The sequence below is a fragment of the Sciurus vulgaris genome (genome assembly GCF_902686455.1).
Source record: "Sciurus vulgaris genome assembly, chromosome: 7".
Taxonomy (NCBI): Eukaryota; Metazoa; Chordata; class Mammalia; order Rodentia; family Sciuridae; genus Sciurus; species Sciurus vulgaris.
Window position 1 is genome coordinate 33,840,758 of NC_136467.1, and position 22,785 is coordinate 33,863,542.

General features: G+C 36.9%; 1 protein-coding gene across 2 annotated transcripts in view; it reads left to right on the top strand.

Annotated features, from left to right (window-relative positions):
* The first annotated feature begins 7,525 nt into the window (after positions 1-7,525).
* The window catches only part of MED23 (mediator complex subunit 23), a 44,837-nt gene continuing 29,577 nt past the window's right edge, over positions 7,526-22,785 (top strand). For both annotated transcript variants that reach the window (XM_079148162.1, XM_079148163.1), the window contains exons 1-10: positions 7,526-7,705; positions 12,091-12,122; positions 12,274-12,361; positions 14,456-14,580; positions 15,390-15,501; positions 17,742-17,840; positions 18,787-18,888; positions 19,263-19,332; positions 20,555-20,667; positions 22,351-22,446. In XM_079148162.1, the coding sequence (XP_079004288.1) occupies positions 7,658-7,705; positions 12,091-12,122; positions 12,274-12,361; positions 14,456-14,580; positions 15,390-15,501; positions 17,742-17,840; positions 18,787-18,888; positions 19,263-19,332; positions 20,555-20,667; positions 22,351-22,446 (885 nt within the window). In that variant the 5' untranslated portion in view covers positions 7,526-7,657. The remainder of the gene's footprint in view (positions 7,706-12,090; positions 12,123-12,273; positions 12,362-14,455; positions 14,581-15,389; positions 15,502-17,741; positions 17,841-18,786; positions 18,889-19,262; positions 19,333-20,554; positions 20,668-22,350; positions 22,447-22,785) is intronic.

The window sequence follows — 22,785 nt, forward strand, 5'->3', positions numbered from 1 at the left end:
TGGAATTGCAACCTACTGAGTTGGGGATATCTTCTAGAAGAAGCAGGTTTGGGAGTGGAGGAGCCAGAGTTTGGATGATCAACCTCAGTTGAGGTAGAGATCATAAGGAGAACAGCCTCTGTGATGGATTTCTTTTTAAGAAAATTATCAATTTTAATGTTTAATTTCATTTTAAACCTGAAAAGTTAGATTTTGGTTAGCTTAATGCTCATCTACAACTTAAGTTTGCATTCATAATGAAGAAGATCAGGTTTTAAAGGTTGCAAAGTGATACTTAACATTTCATTCTCAATACCAGACTCACTTGTCATGGCTCCCATGATGCATCTCTCTGATTAACCAAACCACAAATAATGAGGAAGTCAGTAGATCTGCTATGTGTGTGCACGCATACACACATGTATTTTAATATAAGAAAGAAAGCCCACTGTTTAAAAAATGCATTAGATTTTTATAAATAAGTGAGAGAGGCCAAATAGAGCTATTTTTATTGTTTTGTTGTTGTTGTTGTTGTTGTTGTTTGTTTTTGTTTGTTATCCCAGTATTCTGTTCTCACTGAGGCAACTGCGATTCCCTTGCAGGAAAATATTGCAAAAGTAATTCTTACCTGGGAAAAACATAATTTCACTTATCAAAATGCATAAATATCAATTCATGTGTTGAGTGTAATCATGTCCCTGAAAAGTTTTAACAGAATCAGAATTCTAAGAGAAATCTTGTAATATGTGAGTCCCTGGGTTTGATCCCCAGAACCAAAACTAACAAAAACCTCAGGAGAAGTCATCTACATAACATCTTCTAAATACCAGGTATTAGAAAAATTCAGTAAATCTATGTGTCTTTGGATTTTGTTTTTACTAAGAAATTGATGCTTTCAGATATAAAATCACACAATCTGAAATATTGTCAACATTTTGTTAGTATACGATATTCTATTTGCCTAGAATTAAAGCATTTGTGGCAAAAGAAAAAAGAGAGACTTAGACTAAAGAAATTTAAATACGAACTTAAGGAAACAGAAAGTCAAAGGAGGACTTAGCGCTAGAGAATAACATGATAGATACCCTTGAAGATGTTTTCTTCTGGTTCCAGAGAATGGAATTAACTGGAATGAGAAGAGGTGAAGCTAAGAGACCAGGTTATCACAGTTCAGGTCAGAGGTGAACAATTAGATCAGGGTAGTGGAAACAAAATAAGTACTGAGCGCCGCTGAGCTCAGGAAGTGATTCTACACCCCCAGCAACTAGGACGAGTGTGGTGCCATTAGCCAAGATAGGGGCTGAGGATGTGAGCGTAGTATTCCAGAAAGGACTGGTTAGGGTTTGAGCCTAATCAGGTTGAACTGTTTTAGGGAACTTGCACTTGAAATCTTCAACATCAAAGTGAAATGAATATCTTCTAAGAAAGAAGTGAACTCAAAAAGTATTATCTTACAATAAACAGCATATAAATCAAATACTTTCTGCTATTCCGTTTAGGCAATCAAAATACTTTATACTGAGGTGTTACATTAGTCTTGGCATCATATTGGTTTTCTTAACTGATCTAGCAAATTATCACAAATTCAGTAACTTAAAACAACACAAATTTATTATTTTACAGCTCTGTTGATTACAAACACAATACAAATCTCACTGGGCTAAAATCAAGGTGTCAGCAAGACTGGACTCATTTTTGGAAGTTCCAGGACAGAATCTGTTTCATTGCCTTTTCTCACTATGGATGACACCCACATTTTTTAGTAATAGTTAACAAAATTGTTCACCCCATGGGTGAAGAAAAAGAGAGACAGGGAAGGGGCCAGGGTCTCTATGGCCTCTTCAAGGGCACATCCAATGACTTAACTTCCTTCCACTAGGTTCCACTTCCTAAAGGTTCCAACCGCCTCCATACAGTGCTTTATGGAGACCAGTACTTTTCAACACATGGGCCTTTAGGGGACACATTTAAACCATACTACTCCCTTATCCACTTTTCATGATTCCCTCACCCTCTAATATGACTAGGTCCATTATCAGGTGGTATAGAAGACTTACGATAAAAATTAAAAGGAGATAGAAAATCCTTATCATGGTTTTAATACTCATAAAAGAAATATAAATATTTTAGTGTATGGGAATGTCAAAGGGGAAATTATCCTGATAGTTGTGAAGCTGGGAAAGATCAATGGGGAGCCATTCTGAGTAACCCTATAAAGGAACATCATCTAACCAGTTCAGTGTTTGTGTATGTGGGAAAGAATGAAGATAAATGCAGGGGAGGTTGCAAAGTAATAAGCATTGTGTGAACTTGTAAAGAATTTAACTTTGACCAAAGAAGTACCCGATTTTTACCCTTGGTTTCTGGGAGGTAATCTCTAAACCTTAGGAACGTCATGCCTGATAGATGTGTTTTAGCTTGCCTGGAGCTTTGAGTCACCCCAGATAGTCCAACAGTGTGATTTGGTATATGTATTGATGGAGGTCATGAGTTATGAGATCAAACTATGGAGGGTGTGTAGACTGAGATCAGCTACACAGGCAGTAAATTATGCCTATGTGATGGATTCCCTGTAAAATCTTTGGGTACCAAATTTCAGGCATGCTTAACTGGTTGGCAATATTTCACAAGTGTGTGTGTGTAAAGTCACCAATATATTTCATAGGATATACCCATTACAAAAGGGGTATATCTATCCCTATTTCTATTTCTCTGAGGAACGCTGACTCATACCGTTGCCCTCCCTAAAACCACTAAACTCTTAGTCATTGGAAGTTTTATGATCTTAACCAATTGAGCTTTCATTTCATAACCCAACTTATTCTCTGTAGCTTCCTTTCAATCTCTGTATTGTTTCATTTCATTCATTCATTCGTTCATTCATTCCACATTTATTAAACTCCTACCACGTATGAGGCATTATACTAGAATTTTAAATAGAAAACATGGATACAGAAGATGACTAAGTTTCTCACATGTTGATGGGATATGCTAAATTATTCCCTACTCTCTACTCTCATCCCCCAATGGTCCCCTAGCTATTTCATCTTTATCCTCAGCATCCACAGGTTCCAGTTTCCTGTTAGCATTGCTTCATCCTATTCCTTTGAGAGACAGATCTATTCTCTCACCCTCAACTGTGATCCAGTGTATCTTCCAAATCAAGTGTTATTTTATTTTATTTATTTTTTCCTGTCATTCTTGGAGCTCACTCCATCCATTTACAAGCCCAAGCAATCATGTCATTAGCTGCTGACTCCAACTATTCATCCTGACTCTCAGGGCCCTCCCATTCTGAGTGGTGGGTACCCAGGCCTCAACCTCCAGGGTGAAACTGAACCAACTGCAACCAATATCTTAGTGTTATTGTTTAAACAGCTTTGATCATATTGAATCCTTAAAAGGATACTGGGAATCCCAGAGGACTGAAGACCACACTTTGAGAAATGTTATTTGAAAAAAGTTATCAAACTTAATAACCTCATACACATTTATGTAAGCTATATTGTCTTACATAAATAAGCATGTGTGTGTGTGAGTGTGTGTGTGTGTGTGTGTGTGTGTATGTGTTGCACTGGGGATTGAACCCAGGGGCACCCTACCACAGAACTACATCCCCAGATCTTTTTATTTTTTATTTTGAGACAGGGTTTCACTAAGCTGCCCAGTTGGACTTCAATTTGTGATCCTCCTGTCTCAGACTAAAGAGTCATTGGGATTACAGGTGTGTTCCCCACACCCAACTAAAAATAAACCTATTTGACTTAGAGATTTATACTTGTAGCATCTAATTGTTTCAATCACCAGAAAAGATATCTTTCTTAATTCTATTCTTTTAGCTCAAAGTACAGTTGGCCTTCCATATTCACAAGTTCCACATCCATTAACTCAACCAATTTTTGAAGAAAAAATCGCATCTGTAGTTGAATATGTACAGACTTTTTATTGTCATTGTTCTGTTAAAAAATACAGCAGAACAACTATTTACATACCATTTACAGTACACTAGGTATTGTAAGTAATTTCAGATGGTTTTAAATATAGGGGGAGTGTTCATGGGTTATATGTAAATATGAAGGCACATTATATAAGGAATGTGATTTATGGGTTTGGGTACCCCAGGGACACTGGGAGGCTAGTGTCTATATCATGGAGCAGCTCTAACGATGATTGGATAGAACAATCTTTCCACAGAAACATTGGGGTGCTCTCACTTTGTTCCACTCCTGCTAGTCACCTTTACCTCCTTTCTGCCTTTACCTTCTTTAACTTCTGACACAGTTTTTTGTTCCAGCACCACACCTCCACTTTGAACCCTCAATATTCCTCCAGCCTATGTGACATCTTTACTAGGTATATTCATTTATCAATCTCGTCACACTAGTTTCACTCACTGTTAGCACACTTCATTCTGCTTTTAGCTGCTCTGTGTAATTATTCCTCCAGATGAAGCCTTGGTTATTTTTTAAAACGCTAAGACAGTTGATTCATTCACTTATATCTCCAATAAGCCTTTTCTTTATGCTCTTTTTTCCTTTCTAGTGAAGACTGTAGTAGTTGAATAGTTTCTGCTAAGATATTATATGCCATTTTATAGAAATACCAGGGTAAAGATTTATAGGAATACTCAAATCAAGTGGCTATTAGTTATGGCATAAAAGAAGTAACAGAACCATCTCTTTCTTGTCACGAAGCATTGATTTAGAGGATCCATTTGGCAGATTTTTGAAGAGAACTGCTGTCTTCATTATTGTTGTTATTGCAAATGTGGTTTATTTCTTTATTCTTGTCCTTATTATTTTATTTTTAGTAATTTACATTTTTTAAAATAATTACAAACTGATAAGATGGAGTACTATGGAAAGAACGATTTTTCCCCTAAACTATTTTAGAATACTTTGCTAACCTGGTGTGCATCTTCTCTGAGTACTTCAATGTGTACATATTCTATCAATAAATGTCCCAGCTATTATAATAAAGTATGAAAAAGAACCAGCAAAAGACATATAAATTGCAAAAGAAGATGCAAAGCTTTTCCTTTTGCAGATGACCAGGATTGTATACATAGATGATTCTAAGGGATTTTCAAAAAACTACTAACACTAATAAATGTGAAATCATAAAGGCGTAGGATAAAGAGTCAATATAAAAAAATCAATTCTATTTCTAGATGCCAGCAAAAGACAATTGGAAAATAGAATTTTTAAATGCTCTTTGAAATAGCACAGAAATCCCATAAAATTTGTAGAAACAAATGTAACAAACTCGTACACTTTAGCAAGTCCAGTACACTGAAAACAAAATATTGCTAAAAAAAGATATAAATAAGTGGAAGGATCTATCATGTAATAGATTGAAAACACAACATGGCCAAGGTATCAATTATCCCCACAATTACTCTATTTAGTTCATTTATTCCAATAAAAATCTTAATTGTTTTTGACAAATTGATTCTGAAATTTATATGGAAATCCAAAGAACCTAGTATAGTCAAATAAGCATGAAAAAATAAAGTCCAAATAAAGTTGGACAATTTCCACTCTTTCAAGTCTTTCTAATCAGCTAGAGCATTGTATGACATTAGCATAAGAATTGAATAATAGAACAAAAGAAAATCAAGAATCCAAGGCCATTCAGTGGAGAAAAGGTTATTTCAACAAACATTGCAGGAATGAATGGATGAGAATTGAGGTATGATTCATCTTGTGGCAAATTCCTCTTTTCAAACCTGTGAAACCAGAAAACAAATTGTATGCCTCCAAAATGCAAGGGTGGGAATGATATAGGACAAGACATTACTATTCAGAAATGGAGTAATAGACAAGTAAAAAGGAGTCACACATGCTCCAAGCAAATCTGAAAGTTAGCATGGAAGACTGCTTGAGAATAATCCTCTTGATCTTGATATTCCTCTTCTGAGCCCATCAGGGCAGTGACCCTAGACTCTCAGTTCTGAACAGCTGTCACAATCCCCCTGGAGCACAGGAGTAGTTTTGCCTTCCTCTCACCATCCACAAAAATTAATTCAAATGGACGCTAAAACTATGAAGTTTCTTAAAAAAAAAAAAAAAAAAAAAAAAAAAAAAAAAAAAAAAAAACACTTAAGATAGACAAAGATTTTTCTTAGGCTGCTAAACCATAACCAGAAAACTCAAAAAACTAATGAACTCTACTCCATAAAAATTAATATTTTCTACTAAACACAGAAACCATTTTAAAAATGAGAAAGCAAGCTACGATAGGGAAAAATATTTACCATATATTTATCTTGTGAAAAACTTAGATATATAATGTATTAGAATTCTAATGAGTAAAAGTATTGGGAAACTGAATTATAATGGGCAAAAAATAAGTGGTCCAATCATGTAAATATTAAACCATGAAAAACTCATTAATGGTTATGTAAATTCAAAGTATGTATGGAATGGAATTTGCTGCAAAGGGGCATTAGGAACTTTCCAGGTGATATAAAATATTTTGTATCTTGACTGAGGTATTAGTTGAGCAAGTGTGAACTTTGTCAAAACGCATGGATCTATACATTGAAGTTTTATGCACTTCATTGCAAATAAAATATACATCAATAAAAAATAAGCATGGGGGAAGAAGATCTGAAAATAATCAATAGAGAAGTGAAACATAAGCAAGTATAATGTAAAATTAATTTCTATTTTGTTATGGAAATGATCACTTTACTGTTTTAATTATACAAGTCCTGTCCAATATTAAGATTTACTTGGAATTCATTGAAAATACACTAATTTGGACAACACAAAGAGGAAGCATGAAAATACACTAAGTAGTAATGACAACTGTTTTAGAACTAAAATCTGATAAAGGATAATCCACAGTAAGATTATCCGTTAAGCCTACAGAAAAGAACAATAGATTGTTAGGGTACTTGGATTTTAATAATTCTGGCTCTGTCAGTTTTCCAGCCCATCCCGACCACAACCAGTATTCAACAACTTGTAAATATGATTATTTTAGATGATTATAACTAAAAACAGTAGATATTATTATTCAATAATTCTAAACAAAAGTCAATAAAGATGCATTTATTCCTTTTTTTTTTTTTTTTTTTTTTTTTTTCAACATTCATTGAAAGCCGGCTAAGTGTCCATCACTGGGCTTAGGCACTGAGGTTACCGTAGTTGAGAAGACATGGTCTCCGTGGTCAAGAGAAGGGTGGTTTCAATTCCTCCAGAAGTTCGGCCACTCACAGACATCAGGTTGGTCCCAGCGGCAGCCCAGGTATTTTCGGTAGGCTGCAGCCCCGCGCCCGTTAAGGGTACTTCTTTCCTTCTACAAGTTAGCACCAAACAGAAAGCAACTCCCGCTGCAGCCGGGAGGTGGCGGCCCGCAGTTGACGAGACTCGGGATGACTTGGACTCGAGGCTCAGTCGAGGGGGCGCTCTAGTCCAGGTCGCGGGCCGCCCTTCTCCAAACGGAACCATCGGGTCTGGCCACTGATTTCTGGGGGTTTCGTAAAGGGCGCGCACCCGGACCTTCCCGGCTTCCGTGCCGGTTCCTGTTGCTGGGCTCTGGATAAAAGGAAGCGACGAGGGGGGAGAGCGGCGGCTTCCTCCCGGAGACTCCGCCCCCGTGCTGCTTCTTCCCGGAGTTCGGGCCTGCCCAGCACTTTGCCCGGCGTCCCGGGAAGACCGGGGCGGGGGCGATGGTACAGATGGAGGCACAACTGCAGAGCATTTTCGAGGAGGTGGTGGTGAGTGCAACTACCGGCAGTCCGGGACTATGGCTCAGGAGCGGGTGACACAGAAGCAGCCGATTAAGGAACTCGGCCTGGGCAACCTCCTCTCCCGCCTCCCCTTTGTTTTGACACCAAGTGTAATTGCCGGGAATTAGTGTGAGCACAAAAAAAGAGAGACCGGGACGAGTGCAAACTCCACGGGTCAGCTGTTGTACCTGGGGAGAGCAAAGTTGGGCTTAGACTGAGAAACCCGGTATCCCCAGGAGGCCAAAGAGTTAAGCAGGGTGCTAGTGTGACAGAGTAAGAGTTCATCCAGGTACTGTATGAGGTGGCTAGAGGATAAAATTAGGCTAGGTCACGTTGAAGGGTCTGGCCAAAATGGTGGGGGCTATCTGGAAAACCTTGGGGAAGAATAGTCCAAGTGAGCTATTGTGAGGAGTGTCTGGCTCTGTCCAGGTAAAAGCAAAAAAAGTGGGCGTGAGACTGGATGAAGGGGGATAGTAAAGACGGTGTCTTTTAGGTCTAATACTGAGAAATGTGTGGTGGAGGCTGGGATATGAGATAACAGAGTATAGGGATTGGGCACTACCGGGAATGTGGGCACAATTGGCTCATTGATCTTTCTGAGGTCCTGCACTAAGGAACACTGGCCGTTGGATTTCTTTACTCCAAAAAAGGGGGAATTGTGAGGCGTGTGGGTTGGTATGAGGAGTGTGGCCTCCAATAAACGGGAGATGATGGGTTTTAAACCTTGGAGGGTTGAGGGGGTCAGAGGATTGAGGAAGGGTCCATAGTGAGTGGGATCCCTTAAGTTGATGTGAACTGGGGAATGATGTCTTGCAATTTTAGGTTGTGAAGTGTCCCAGACTATGGGGTTAATCCTAGCAAGCAAAGGACTATCGGGGAGCTTAGGGACCATAGAGAACTGATCCAGACTAGAATGAACCAAAAAGAAGGTAGTGGACTTTAAAGGGGGGGGATAATAATAGAAGCTTTTAATTTGTGAAGAAGATCTCAACCCAATAAGGGGACTGGGCAGTTTGGTACTACTAAAAAGGAATGGGACAGTGAAACAGATCTAAATGTGCAAAAAAGGGGAGGTGTCTTCAGGGGATAGATAGGGACCCCTGAAACCCCCATAATGGCATGGTATTCTGTCGATAAGGAAAGAACTGCCCCACTGTCAACCATAAATGAAACCACATGGCTGTCCACCATCCCTGTAACCCTGGGCTCCTCAGATGTACCACTTGAGGTGGCAGGGACAATGGAATCTGGGCCCCTCATTCCAATAGCTCCTTGCAAGGGAGTTATGGATCAGGCAACTGTGCCTGGAGAGGGATGTTCTTCCCTGGGGACATTCCACTGTCCAGTGTCCCCATTGTCCATGCTTGGGACAAGGTTGGTTAGGGCAAAATTTTGCCCAGTGTCCAGTTTGCCCACAGGGCCTTGGGTGTATTTTGAAGGGTCCTGTGGGATCTTGAGCCATTGGAGTGTTTAAAGGTCAAGTCAGGGCATAAGCTGTAGGGGCTTTCTGGGGCTCTGAATTGTGGAGGCTAGGAGCTGATATTTAGCTTTAAGATGCCTCTTTTTCCTTTTTGGCTTCATCCTCCTTGTTGGTAAAAACCTTGAAAGCTGTATCTGGAAGTAACTGTTGAGGAAACTCAGGACCTCTCTAGCTGCCTGAGTTCCTTGTGGATGTCAGGTGCAGACACTGATAAAATTAAAATGTCAAAAGAGACTGTGACGGGGCTGTTGACATTCAAATTTGTGTATTTGGTGACTTCCTCCTTGAGTGAGGACTTGGGGCCAAAAACAAGGCAGAATTTTTTTCAGGTCCCTGGGCCATTTCCCTTACCTTTTCCCAGTTTACTTGAGTGTGGGAATTTTTTGACCATATGCTGTAATCTATAACTCCTGAGTCTTGAGGTTGGTATGTCCTATCAGGTTCAGTTGAGGGAACAGCAACATCTACTGCCTGGTAGATATCAGGGTTTTGGCCGTGTAAGAGATAGACATGATCTCTGGCAGCCTGCCAGATACAACCACACTCATCATTGGTCAGGGTGGCATTTAGTATATAATATACATCTGCCCAAGCGAGATGGTATACCTGAGTCAGACAGGTGATTTCCTTCTTAAAATTGGCAGGATTTTCAGAAAATGAGCCTAATTTGTCCTCTATTTGGGACATATCTGTCATAGAGAAGGGGATATGAACTCAGAGGGTCCCTTCAGCTCCTGCTACTTCCTGTAAGGGGAACATGTATTTTGCTGGGAGTGTCTTTGACCGAGTAAGGGGATGGGATGGCAGTGGGGAGGGAGAGTGTGAGGATTGTGAAGGAGAGCCTAATGGGGGAACCAGGGGACCTGATGTGGCCCCAATGAAGCTTTGGGGAGGAGAGCCCAAAGGGGAGAGGGAATCCTCAGGGGGGCTTTGGGAAAGAGAACCTGAAGGGAAGAGGGAGTCCTGCTGGTAGGGGGTGCTGTGGGGCCCTGGGGCCTGTAAGGAGGGGGATCATCAGCTATCTCTGGTGTTGTGAATGAGGAAAGAGATTGTAAATTTGTTGCTAGTAACTGTAACATAGTACAAGGCTAATATAGGGAGGGGTTTAAGTGGAGGAAGGTAAAAGTCTGTAGGTACGGGAGTTCCAACTACTTGCCATTTTAAATTAAATATTTTTCTAAAGCTTGTAGAACCTCTTTTTTGAGAGTTCCGTATTGGGACCATGTGTGTTGGCTATCCAGTTTGTATTGTGGCCAGATTTGAGTACTGAGCTTAATGAGGCATTTCATTTGAAGGTCAGTATTGGAAAAGAGGTGTTTAAGATTGGTGGAGAGAGGGCCCAAGGGGGTGTCTCTGGGAATTGATTGGGTAGTTCCCATCTTTGGAGAGGCTCGACAGAAATGACAACAAGAGAGCAAAGCGTCCTCTTTATGCCACCTGGTGTGCCAGTCCCCAACTGGACTTCCCCAAGAGGGACTGGGGAAACGTCTTTCCCTCAATCCCAGTTGTAAGGGACTTGGTCCCTGGTTTGCCTAACAGCAGAGTCTCTATCCAACAGAGAAGAAATGAGTGAGGCATAGGGTTTCTGGTTAATAAATGGGATCTTACCTCTCTGAAGGGATGAGAAGGTGGATGCAGAAGCAAAATGGCAAGTAGTCCCCTGATTTGTGGAGTTTGCTGGGTGTGGAAAGGAAGGAAAGATTGGGGAGGGAGCAGAAGTAGTAATGCCAACAAAGGGTGTGATATAAGTCCCTTTACTGTTCACACGGCATAAAGCCCCAAAAGTTTAGTAGGTGGTTGATGTCTGGTACCCCAGAGGGCTGTCAGAGTCAGGTCTCAGACTCAAAGCCTTCGTGCAATGCTAGGGAGTTGCCCCAGCCAGATGCCTTCAGTTGTGTTTGAGCCATCCTTCTGCCTCACACACCAAACTTCTCCCACACAGTGGTTGACATCTGGTACCCCTAAGGGCTGTTAGAGTTCAGTGTCAGACCCAAAACCTTTGCACAGCACCAGAGAGTTGCCCTGGCCAGCTGGACTCAGTTATCTTGGGCCCTCCATCTATCTCTTGCACTGCATGTCTCCCACATGAAGTGGACAGTGAGGGGCATGGGAGGCCTACGTCCAACAGGAAAGGGAATGCAGATTCAGCTGTATCTGAGCGGTGGCTGGGGGTCCTCCCAGCTTCAGAGAGCCTTAAAGGTGCTGGCAGGTTAGTCTCCAGGCCTCATCAACTGTTTAACTGATTGTGGGGGAAGGGAAGGGATTGCAGGGAAGTAGGGAATATTACCTGGCTCTCTCGATACCTGATCAGGGAACCAAAATGTTAGCACAAAACGAGAGCACAGGATGAGTGCAAACTCTGCAGATCAGCTCTTTTATTCAGGAACGAAGTCTGACACAGGAACAGGGGTGCAGGGATGAAATGGTGTTGTGGAACTCAGTTTGCTGGTGGACAGTGAGCCCCCTGAACAAAGAAAAGGACTGGATTTATACAGGTTGTTTTGAGGGTGATCTAGTGAACATATATCAGTTTTGCTCAGACAGTCAGGAATGTGGACCTTTTTGGTCAAGGTCTGTGGAAAACATTCATCTTGGGAGATGAAAGCTGTCAATGCATGGCCTTCGTTTTTATTCCCTTTTCTTGTCCCCAAGTTTCATTATTTTGGGAATTTTTATTCTCCATATCCATTAATTAGTGATTCTCAAATTTCTGTCAAATTGAAGTATTCTTTTGAATTCACAGCACCCTTTGGGACAGACCTAATTGGTATTGTTAATTTCAGTACATTGCTGATTTAGGTGACTTGCTTTTGCTGCGTTGTAATATTTTGCTAAGGGAAGCCCACCCCCTTTTATGCAGGTAGTTTACTTGTTTTATTTTGTTTTTTTACAGAAAACAGAAGTTATAGAAGAGGCTTTCCCCGGGTATGTGCATGGGCGATTTTTGTGGTTTTAAAGGGATCAGTTGTCGTAAGATTTTACTTGAATTGTTTTGGCAGCTTATAAGATCCACTGTTCTTGTTGTTTAATTATCTTTTTAAAACTAGTGGCAACTAATCTATTTTTGCTCTTATAGGATGTTTATGGATACCCCTGAAGATGAAAAAACAAAACTTATTAGCTGTTTGGGGGCCTTCAGACAGTTTTGGGGTGGTCTTTCTCAGGTGAGCACTGCATTTTTAATATGTTCAGCTAAGGATTGTTGGCCCCTTTCATTTTTACATTTACTTTGATGTTGCTGTTAAGATTTTTTTTAGTAAAGAGAGAACTAAAACTTTTATTCTGGTTTCCATTTTGTTTTTAAATTGTATACTTAAGGGGGTAACTGAGAATTCACATTGATAACAGCACTGTGAGACATGTTTTTAAAACTCTCTTGTTAGACTATATAAAAGTGTATTTGGTACACTTGAAAAATTTTCATGTAATAGATAAAAATTTCCTTTATTTACTCAGCAATAAAAAGTGCACAACAGTGATACAAAGGCACTACAGTAAAGATTTAAAGATGCTACAGTAAGGATACAAAGATTCTATAATAAACATACAAGACATTGCAGTAAAAATGGGAAAAGGAGCAGTAAATTTCGTAACAAAGAATAGCCACCAGTATCTTCTCATGGTTTGTCATAGGTGGGAAATGAGATCTGTATGCTGTGAGCCAAGGGTGGTAAGATTTGCAACTCAGATATGGATCATAGAGGCATTACATTCATATTTTAAAACTTTATTTTAATTATTTTGAAGTAGATGTTATATTCTTAGTGTTCAAAATACAAATAATAAAAAAAGGTGGATCCAGTGAATAGTCTCTTGCCTGTCTTCTTAGCTTAGCCACCTGTTCTTTTCCAAACGGTAGCCATTTATCTCAATTTGTTTCCTTCTAGAAATATTTTTTAGTAGAATCAATCTATGTCTCTCTGTCTGTCTCTCCCCACCCCCACCCCTTTTTTCCGTGTCAGGCATAGAACCTGGGGTTTCACACATGCTAAGTATGTGCTCTACTATTGTACTACATCCCCTTCTCAGAATCATTTTGATGTAATTGTCACATATTATTTGTACTTCTCATTGATTGTTAATAATAGTTTCTGGGGATAATTCCATTTCTGTCCATTAAGAGTTACTTCTTTACTTTCTTATAGCAGTATAATAGTCTATGTGTGTATGTACCCTCCTTTATTTAGCCAAGCTCTTACTAAATGACATTTAGATTACTTCTTAACTTTTCTACTTTAAACAGTGCTGTAATTAATAATATTATGCATAGAACATAGCATAAATTTCTGGAAGTACTATTTTTGAGTCAAAGGAGATATATATATATGTTTTTATATATATGTATATATATATAAATATATGTATATATATTTGTAATTTTTATAGAACTTGCCTAAATTGCTATAATAGTTAATTGTATTTTATAGCCTTACCATAGAGTTTTAGTAACTTTTTGGTTTTTGTCCTTCAAACATGAGAAATTTTATCTCTCTGTAGTTTATTTTCCATTTCTCTCAGTAGTATTGAACATCTTTCAAACATTTGAATATTTTAAATAATTCATTAAAAGTTTTATGATGTAAGGTAGGACCCTTGTCTTCAAGAAGTTTATATTCCAGTGGGGGATCCAGAAAGAAAATTGGGATTTCAAAATCATGGTTATATGTGTTGATAACAGAAACATATGTACGGAAAGAGAAGCAGGACATACAGTCTCTTCTTGAATAGAGACTTACTTGAGATATCCTAGAAGACAAACTTTGATATGAGCTGAACTTTTTTGGTATCAACTTAAAATTTTGCAAGTCCAGAAATTTGATGTCATTGAACTTTTAGTGGACTCTTGTGTGGGCTTCTAGGGATGAGATTCACACTAAATTTTCATGAGGCTGATGCACTCCAAGTGATAGGAATTTTTATATCTACTAGTAAAGTCTAATAGTACCTTTTGTAGTCTGTGTTTGACCATGAATGCTAATAAAATTTCACTACATTGGGAGGTCCCATATAGTGAAAGTGGTAGAAGTTTAATCTATATAATTGCAAGATGTTAAACTTAATATAACAAATACTAAGTCTGAATTTTTTTCTTCTTGCTTTTTCATCCATAAGTAGATCAAAATATTTTTCATAGTAGATGAAAATAATTTTACAATGAATATTTCATTCATAATCATGATATACTCCCAGGTGTAGTATTAGCTATTATTAGTTATAAAATGTAATTTTAGGCCTAAAATAATTTTCTAATTTTCCAGGAGTCTCATGAACAGTGCATCCAGTGGATTGTTAAATTTATTCATGGCCAGCATAGTCCTAAAAGAATTTCTTTTCTTTATGACTGCTTAGCAATGGCAGTTGAAACTGGTCTCCTTCCACCCAGGTATGTTAAATGGTGGGTGTGAGCAACCTAAAGAATTTTCTTCTTTATGCATTTTGGGAAATTGGTTAAGGTGTTGTTGTACAAAGATAAGTGAATGAAGAAGGAAATGAGTATCCTCAAGTGACTGGGATTAATAGGCAGCTTTTATTCACAGTTTCTTACATACTTACACTTTAGTGTGGCTAGGACTGAGATTATGACAAATGCTTCCACACACATACATCTGATAGTTAATTCATCTGACACTTCCACTGGAATTCTCAGCCAGAACCTGTACGTGCCCTCACCTTGTGGCCTGGACTTTCTCACATCTTGATGGGATCCAAGAGAAAGCTTGCAGAACAGGTCTAACAAGGGAAGTTATCCCTTATCCCTGTGGCCATAGTCTTAGGCCTCTCCAGATCTATAGAGAGAAAATATACACCCTCCCTCTACCTCTCCAAGGGAGGAGAATCAGTGTCACATTTCAGAAGAGCTTGTGGGTTGAAAATCTTTCTGCCTACCATCTTGGAAAAATACAGTCTACCACTAACTGGTAGGTGGTAAACATTTAGTCAGAAGTTTTTGACAATTTTCTTTCTCATAAAAATATAATGAATATTACTTATTTCTACTTGGTATTTGCTTTTTTATACAAGCAAAAAAACGTTAAAATGCTTTGTATTTAAAAGTATGCTTAAGTAGTAATGCACTTTTATGAAACATACTTGCTGTGACAAATATAATACCTATCGTACACAGATTATAGCTATTTAGGAATTTTCAAAATTACTTATTGTAACTGGAATGATTATTCCTTTTTTTTCTAGGATGGTTTGTGAATCTCTCATAAACTCTGACACTCTTGAATGGGAAAGAACACAGCTCTGGGCCTTAACATTTAAACTGGTTCGGAAAATCATTGGGGGAGTGGATTACAAGGTATTGTTTTTCTTTTAAATTATAAGTTGTTGTTTACAGACAAAATTAATATATATATATATATGCATACACAAATATATGTATACACACATATATACACACACAATTTTCAAGTGAGAGAAACAAAACTGGAGCATTTACATAATGAACTTATTTTCTGTTGTATTATTTCCTAAAAGGATTTAAGATTACTCAGTATTGCCCAGTACTTCTTCATTTCCTTCTAACACTCCATTTTTTAATTTTTTAATTTTTTTATTTTTAAAATTTTTATGTGTTCTAATTAGTTATACATGACAGCAGAATGCATTCTGATTTGTTGTACATGAATGGAACACAACTCTTCATTTCTCTGATTGTGCATGAGGTAGAGCCATACCATTTGCATGATCTTACAAGTACCTAGGGTAATGATGTCAATCTCATTCCATCATCTTTTCCACTCCCCTGCCCCCTTCCCTCCTCCCACTCACCTCTACCCAGTGCAAAATTCCTCCATTAATACATCCCTCCCCACCAATTATGGATCACCAGCCACATATCAGAGAAGCCATTTGGCCTTTGGTTTTTTTGGGATTTGCTTGTTTTGCTTACCAACTCCATCCATTTACCTGCATATGCCATAATTTTATTCTCCTTTAAGACTGGGTAATATTCCATTGTGTATATATAAAATAGTTTCTTGATCTATTCATCTATTGAAGGGCATCTAGGTTGTTCCATAGCTAAACTGTAGTGAATTGAACTGCTATAAACATTGATGTGGCTGCATCACTGTAGTATGCTGATTTTAAGTCTTTTGGATATAGACCAAGGACTGGGAGGGATAGCTGGGTAAAATGGTGGTTCCATTCCAGGTTTTCTAAGGAATTTCCATACTGTTTTCCAAAGTGTTTGTACTAATTTGCAGTCCTACCAGCAATGTATGAGTGTTCCTTTTTCTCCCACATCCTCACCAACACTTATTGTTGCTTATATTCTTAACATTGCCATTCTGACCAGAGTGAGATGATAATCTTAGATTTCCATTTCTCTAGTTACTAGAAATGTTGAACATTTTTTCATATATTTGTTGATCGATTGTATATTTTCTTCTGGAAGTGCTCAGTTCCTTAGCTCATTTATTGGCTAGATTATTTGTTTTCTGGTGTTAAGTTTTTTGAGTTCTTTATATATCCTGGAGATTAGTGCTCTATCTAATGTGTATGTGGTAAAGATTTTTTCCCACTCTGTAGTCTCTCTCTTCACGTTATTGTTTCCTTTGCTGAGAAGAAGCTTTTTAGTTTGAATCTATCCCATTTGTTGATTCTTGATTTTATTTCTTGTACTGTAGGAGTCTTGTTAAGGAAGTCAGGTCCTAAGCCAACATGATGAAGATTTGGTCCTACTTTTTCTTCTGTTAGGTGCAGGATCTCTGCTCTAATTCCTAGGTCCTTAATCCACTTTGAGTTAAGGTCTATGGAGAGTAAGAGATAGGGATTTAATTTCACTTTGCTGCATATGAATTTCCAGTTTTCTCAGCACCATTTGTTGAAGAGGCTTTTCTCTAATGCGTGTTCTTGGCACCTTTGTGTCGTGTGAAATAACTCTATTTATGTGGGTTTGTCTCTGCGTCTTCTGTACTGTTGGTCTACTTGTCTATTTTGGTGCCAATACCATGCCATTTTTGTTACTATAGCTTTGTAGTATAGTTTAAGTTCTGATATTGTGGTGCCTCCTGCTTCACTTTTCTTGCTAAGGATTGCTTTGGCTATTCTGGGCCTCTTATTTTTCCAATGAATTTCATAATTGCTTTCTCTATTTCTGTGAGGAAAGATTGTTGGAATTTTAACTAGAATTGCATTGAATCTGTATAACACTTTTGGTTATACACTTTTGGTAGTATGGCCTGTTTGACAATATTAATTCAGCCTATCCAAGAGCATATTCAAAGTTAGAGTCTTCCTGCCGCAGCCTGCAAAGCTTTTTGACCTTTGTAATAGTAAGAAACTCCTCTAATGTTTTGAAGGCCAAAAAAGGTTAGTAGAGTATTGAAAGTTTCATTTTTATTTATAAGTAACTTACTTTATATTGTAAAACATTTTAGATTTTTACTTTGAAGCATGACTCTTTTCTCAAATTAGCATTATGTACTTAAATGTTAACTCTGCATAAGAAAATTTAAAGGTATGACCTTGACAGGAATAGTCTTAGCAACCACATGGATATTACTTAGTCTGTACCTTTTTTCCTTTTATCAGGGTGTTCGAGATCTCTTAAAGGTGATTTTGGAGAAAATCTTGACAATTCCTAATACAGTGAGTTCTGCTGTTGTACAACAGCTGCTAGCAGCACGAGAGGTAATTTATACATGTTGAAATACATTGATCATAACCTCAAAAAAAGCCTAGTTTTGTTTGGATCTATGCTTTTAAATTTTAAGATAATTTAAGAATGTTTCATTTCCATCCCCACCAAAATTAATGATGGTATTTCAATTGTATTATATTTCAAAGGGAATTTTTAATTTAAGGTTTTTAATTGTGGAAACAATAATATAGATATTAAAGTACTTAAAAGCATTATAAAACATCATAAGCCTATGAACCACTTAAAAGATTTTCTTGCTTTGTAACTTATTTCGCAAGAATTGTCATTTTGGTCTATTGCTCTCCTAAATCTATAAATATTTAAAGCAGTTTTAAGGTATTTACTATTTGTCAACAGTTCATTTTGTTGTTTATGATTCTTCATGTTTAGACTTTCTTTAAGGGCTTTTCTTTATTCTACCACTAAACCCAATAAATCCAAGAAATAATATATCTTTATTTTTTAACTAATAAGTAAAACTTGTTTGTGCACATTGTAGAATGACTGAATCAGGCTATTTAACATAGATTACCCCATGTATTTATGTTTTTGTGGTGAGAATGCTTTAAAATCTATTTAGAGCAATTTTCAAGTATAATACATTGTTATTAATTATAGTCGCCATAATGTACAATAGATCTCCTGAATTTGTCCTTCCTAACTGAAGCTTTGTCCTTTGATCAACATCTCCCCCAAAAAATAATCTTTCTACTTTTTAAAAAAATTATTTGTATATGTATTTTTTTTTTGGTGGTGGTGCTAGGGATTAAAACCAGGGCTTTATATGCCTACTTGGCAAGTGCTCTGCCACTGAGCTACATCCCCGGCAAATCTTTTCACTTTTTAATATCCTTTTTTTTTTGTAGCCATTGTTGTATTTAAAGACCTTATATGTGTGACTAGTCAAAAATAAAGTTACCCTTTTATTTTTCTTAGGTTATAGCATATATCTTGGAAAGAAATGCCTGCTTATTACCAGCCTATTTTGCAGTCACAGAGATCAGGAAACTATATCCTGAGGGAAAACTTCCACACTGGGTATATTTTATATAGTTACTTGTTACTGTTTATATGCTTATTTTTAATATGGTTACTTTTATCCTTAGATAATATGTGTTTTTTTGTCATGATATATTTCTTTCATTTCTTTTGACATAGTTCTTATGCTATTTGTTAAAAAATATACAGCTACATCCAATGGCGAAGAATTTTTGGTGCAACTTTGTTTAATTCAGGGACAGATGAACTAGTAAATAATTGTTTGGAAGGGAAAAAAAGCGGGGGGAGGTAATCTTTTAGCTAATGATCATGTGCCTGGCATTGACTAACAGTTTACATGTGTTATTTCAATTTATATAAATGATCACTCTATTCAGGGTAATCTTAATCTTATTTGTTTTGTTTCTTTTTAGTTACTTGGAAACCTAGTATCAGACTTTGTAGATACCTTCAGGCCCACGGCAAGGATAAACTCCATATGTGGTAGGATTGTAATTTAAAATATACTAAATAGTACCTCATTTTTAGTGATCTTTTTATTGAAGAAAGCTGAAAGATAGTTTCTTATACTTGTGTTGGTGGCTTGTCATTTTAGTAACTTTCTAGGAGCTTAATAGCCTTATACTTGTTTTCAGGTTCTTTTTGTGTTGTCTGTGGAATGGGTTTAAGTTTCAAATTAAACCATTCTAGAAGATGTGTTTCCTGATAGTTAGAAAAAACTTTGAATCTCTAGACAACTGGAAATCTCAGCAGACCTGTCCTGTGGCACAGTCATGAGGGTATGACCCTTTGTCATCCCCACCTTTGTTCTTCTTTGCATATATTTAGTTTTCCATTTTCTCGTGTTTTATTTTGATTCACTGATCTTTTAAAAATAACCATGTGGTATGACAATCTTTATAGTGCCCAAATATACTCCTAATTATACTTTTACTAAAAATTATGGTAGCCTTAGAGCTCTCTGGAAATATAGATCGTATTCATTCTGTGATCAATTACAGAGCACTTCCTGTGAGTCGGATACTATTCTAGGTATTAGAAATGCAAAAATAAACAATCTAGGTAGATAATTCTGAGGCTTCTAGGTTTTGTAACTGAGTATACACTGATGTCATTTAATGAAGTAAAACAGGTTTCAAAAAGGATGAAGATGAGTTACACTTCAGACATGTTGAGCCTGAGGCAGGCTTATAAGACATTCAGGTGACAGTATTCATTAGTTAGATATATGAACTGATGGTCAAATGCTACATCTAAAGCTTCTAGGGACATCTTGCATAAAGTTAATCATGTTGACTCTTGACCAGAAGTCCCAAACTTTATATAGGGCCATGTTGTAAATATTTTAAGCTTTTGGGCTACACAGTCTTGCTACTATTCAATTCCACCATTGTACTATAAAAGCTGCTTTGTTCTAGTAAAACTTTACAAAAGAGAGATGGTGGGCTGACTTCTAACGTAGGCACTTGGACAAAATGCAACATTTCGAGTTTAGGAGCCCTGTACAGAGTGATCTTCGGCCATCTGGACAAAATATAGGGAAAAAAATATTTCTACACTTCAGTCTTTTTAAGACATTTTAAAAACCATTTTTAGACTAGTACCTGGTTCAGCATATATAGTCATTAAATATTCATGGAGTGAATGAAGGACCTGGCACTGCTGTGTTCACATTTACTTTGAGACATTTTTGTGCTACATACAGGCCGCTGCAGTCTTCTACCAGTTGTAAATAACTCAGGTGCCATTTGTAATTCATGGAAATTGGATCCTGCAACTCTTCGTTTTCCTTTGAAAGGCCTTTTGCCATATGATAAGGTATGTTGCTAAGTATAATGAAACTTCTGGTTCATCTAAAAGTCTTCATCTAGATTGTAAGATACGTGATACCATATTGTCTCTTTGTGGTCTGAACAAGTAAATATTTTAGGAAGATGGTTTATGGTTTCTCATGTTACTCTACTATCCAAATATATTCTACCATTTGTGCTGTTTTATTTGTGCTTCAGTGGTCTACAAATACTTGGAGATAGAACACACAAATTTTAAAGTGATTCCTAGACTAAGGCTCCACATTTAAAAAGTGGTAGAACTAGGATTCGATCATTCCTAAGCTGTTACTTTAATGAGCAGTCTTGTTGATTGGACTGATAACTTTTGGGGGGGGGGGGTCAGTGTAATTGCTCTTACAACTGTATCCACAGTAAACCAACTCTTGCTATAAAATCTTTGGCAAAAAATAGTCACTTTCTAAAGTGACCCAAGGAGTTCTTTAAAACTAGTACTTGAAGTGAATACTCTTTTTGCAGTTATTTTACTATTAAAATGAAAAAAAGTATAGTAAACAGAGACTGTGGTAGCTGGGTTGAAATGACAGACTATAGCCTTAAGGAGTGAATTTAAAAGAAAAGTAAAGTTCAAGAAATTCATCATAGTAACTATTGCTAAGGTTTTTTTTTTTTTTTTTTAACCTCACAATTATAATGGCACAGTTTTTAAAAGATTGTCTTAAAAATTAGTACATGAAGTACTTCTTTCTAGCCAAGAGTCCTATGAAAAATAAAACCAAGCTAACAATATGCAAGTAATACTTGAAATAAACTTTCCATTGACTGTATTAAAACATTGTCTCCAAAATAGTATAAAGAAGTAAAAAATGATGTACTCTAGAAAACTTACATAATGCAAAAAACAGTCTGGCATGCATGGAAGAGTTAGAATAAATTTAGAATGAAATCTTCCTAAATTATATTTAATAAACGTTAATATTTTTAAATTAATATATTTTAGGTTAGGCCAGTTAAATTAACAAATATGAATAGACTTTTATCTCTGTCTCTTAAAATTTGTATATTTAAGAACCAAAAAGTGATTTTGGCAATCTTATTAGGGAAATAGGAGATTATCATTTTACATTCAAGGCATCTTGGATAAATTAATCATTTTGGGGAAATGGCTGTAAACTCTGAAAAAGATTTTATTCTTAAAATGTACCTTTTTGGTTTTAGTTCATTGTAAACTAGGTTATCAGAAATTTTCTTTACATGCTTAGAAACTTTAGAAAATTGTCAGATTTTCACAGAAAGGAAGCAAAGATCTTAAGGATGTTTATGTCTAAGAAACATTATCATATAAGACAAAAAATTTATATAAATTGACTTTGTGAAACTCTAAAATTGAAAACTGTGCATCTTTTATCTTTTCAGGAAAGTAGAGGGGGAAGTACACTAGGGAAGGGAATTAGAGGACCTGGTATCTGTTTTTTTAACCCTCTGTATGACCTTGAGCAAGTCTTTTCCCTTGGTTTGTTTTCAAATGAGAAATGGGAACAGATCGACTATAAGCACTAAAATCCTATAATTTTTTTCCACTAGATTCTGCCTACTGTGTGAAGGTAACAAGTGCCATTAGAGGATTTTTTAAAGTCTCATTTTCAGATCATTTGAATTGACATTTATGTTGACCTTGAAGCAATAATAATTTTTTTTATTTTCTTTAAAGGATCTGTTTGAACCCCAGACTGCTTTGTTGAGATATGTATTGGAGCAGCCTTATTCCAGGGATATGGTCTGCAATATGCTAGGTTTAAATAAGCAGGTACTGTACTATGCTGGAAACTTAGTAAAATCTGCATAGAATCTGCACTATTCTTTTCCCTTTTCTTCGCTATAGCTAACTGAGCAAAACAGTTAAGAACTCTTTGGTGACTTTTTTTAGTAGTTTGTTAAATAGTATATTGTTTATTATTTATATATTGCTTTAAGAATGTTTAAATTAAAAAGGAGATATTTTTAAAGTTGGTTTATTTTGCATTGCTTTTTTTTCTATAAGGCCAGTTTCAAGTATACCTTTTGCCAGAGAAACCTACACATGACTTAACCAAAATTTTTTATGTTTTTCTTTGTTTGGGTCTCTATTTTTGTGACCCTGGTAGCT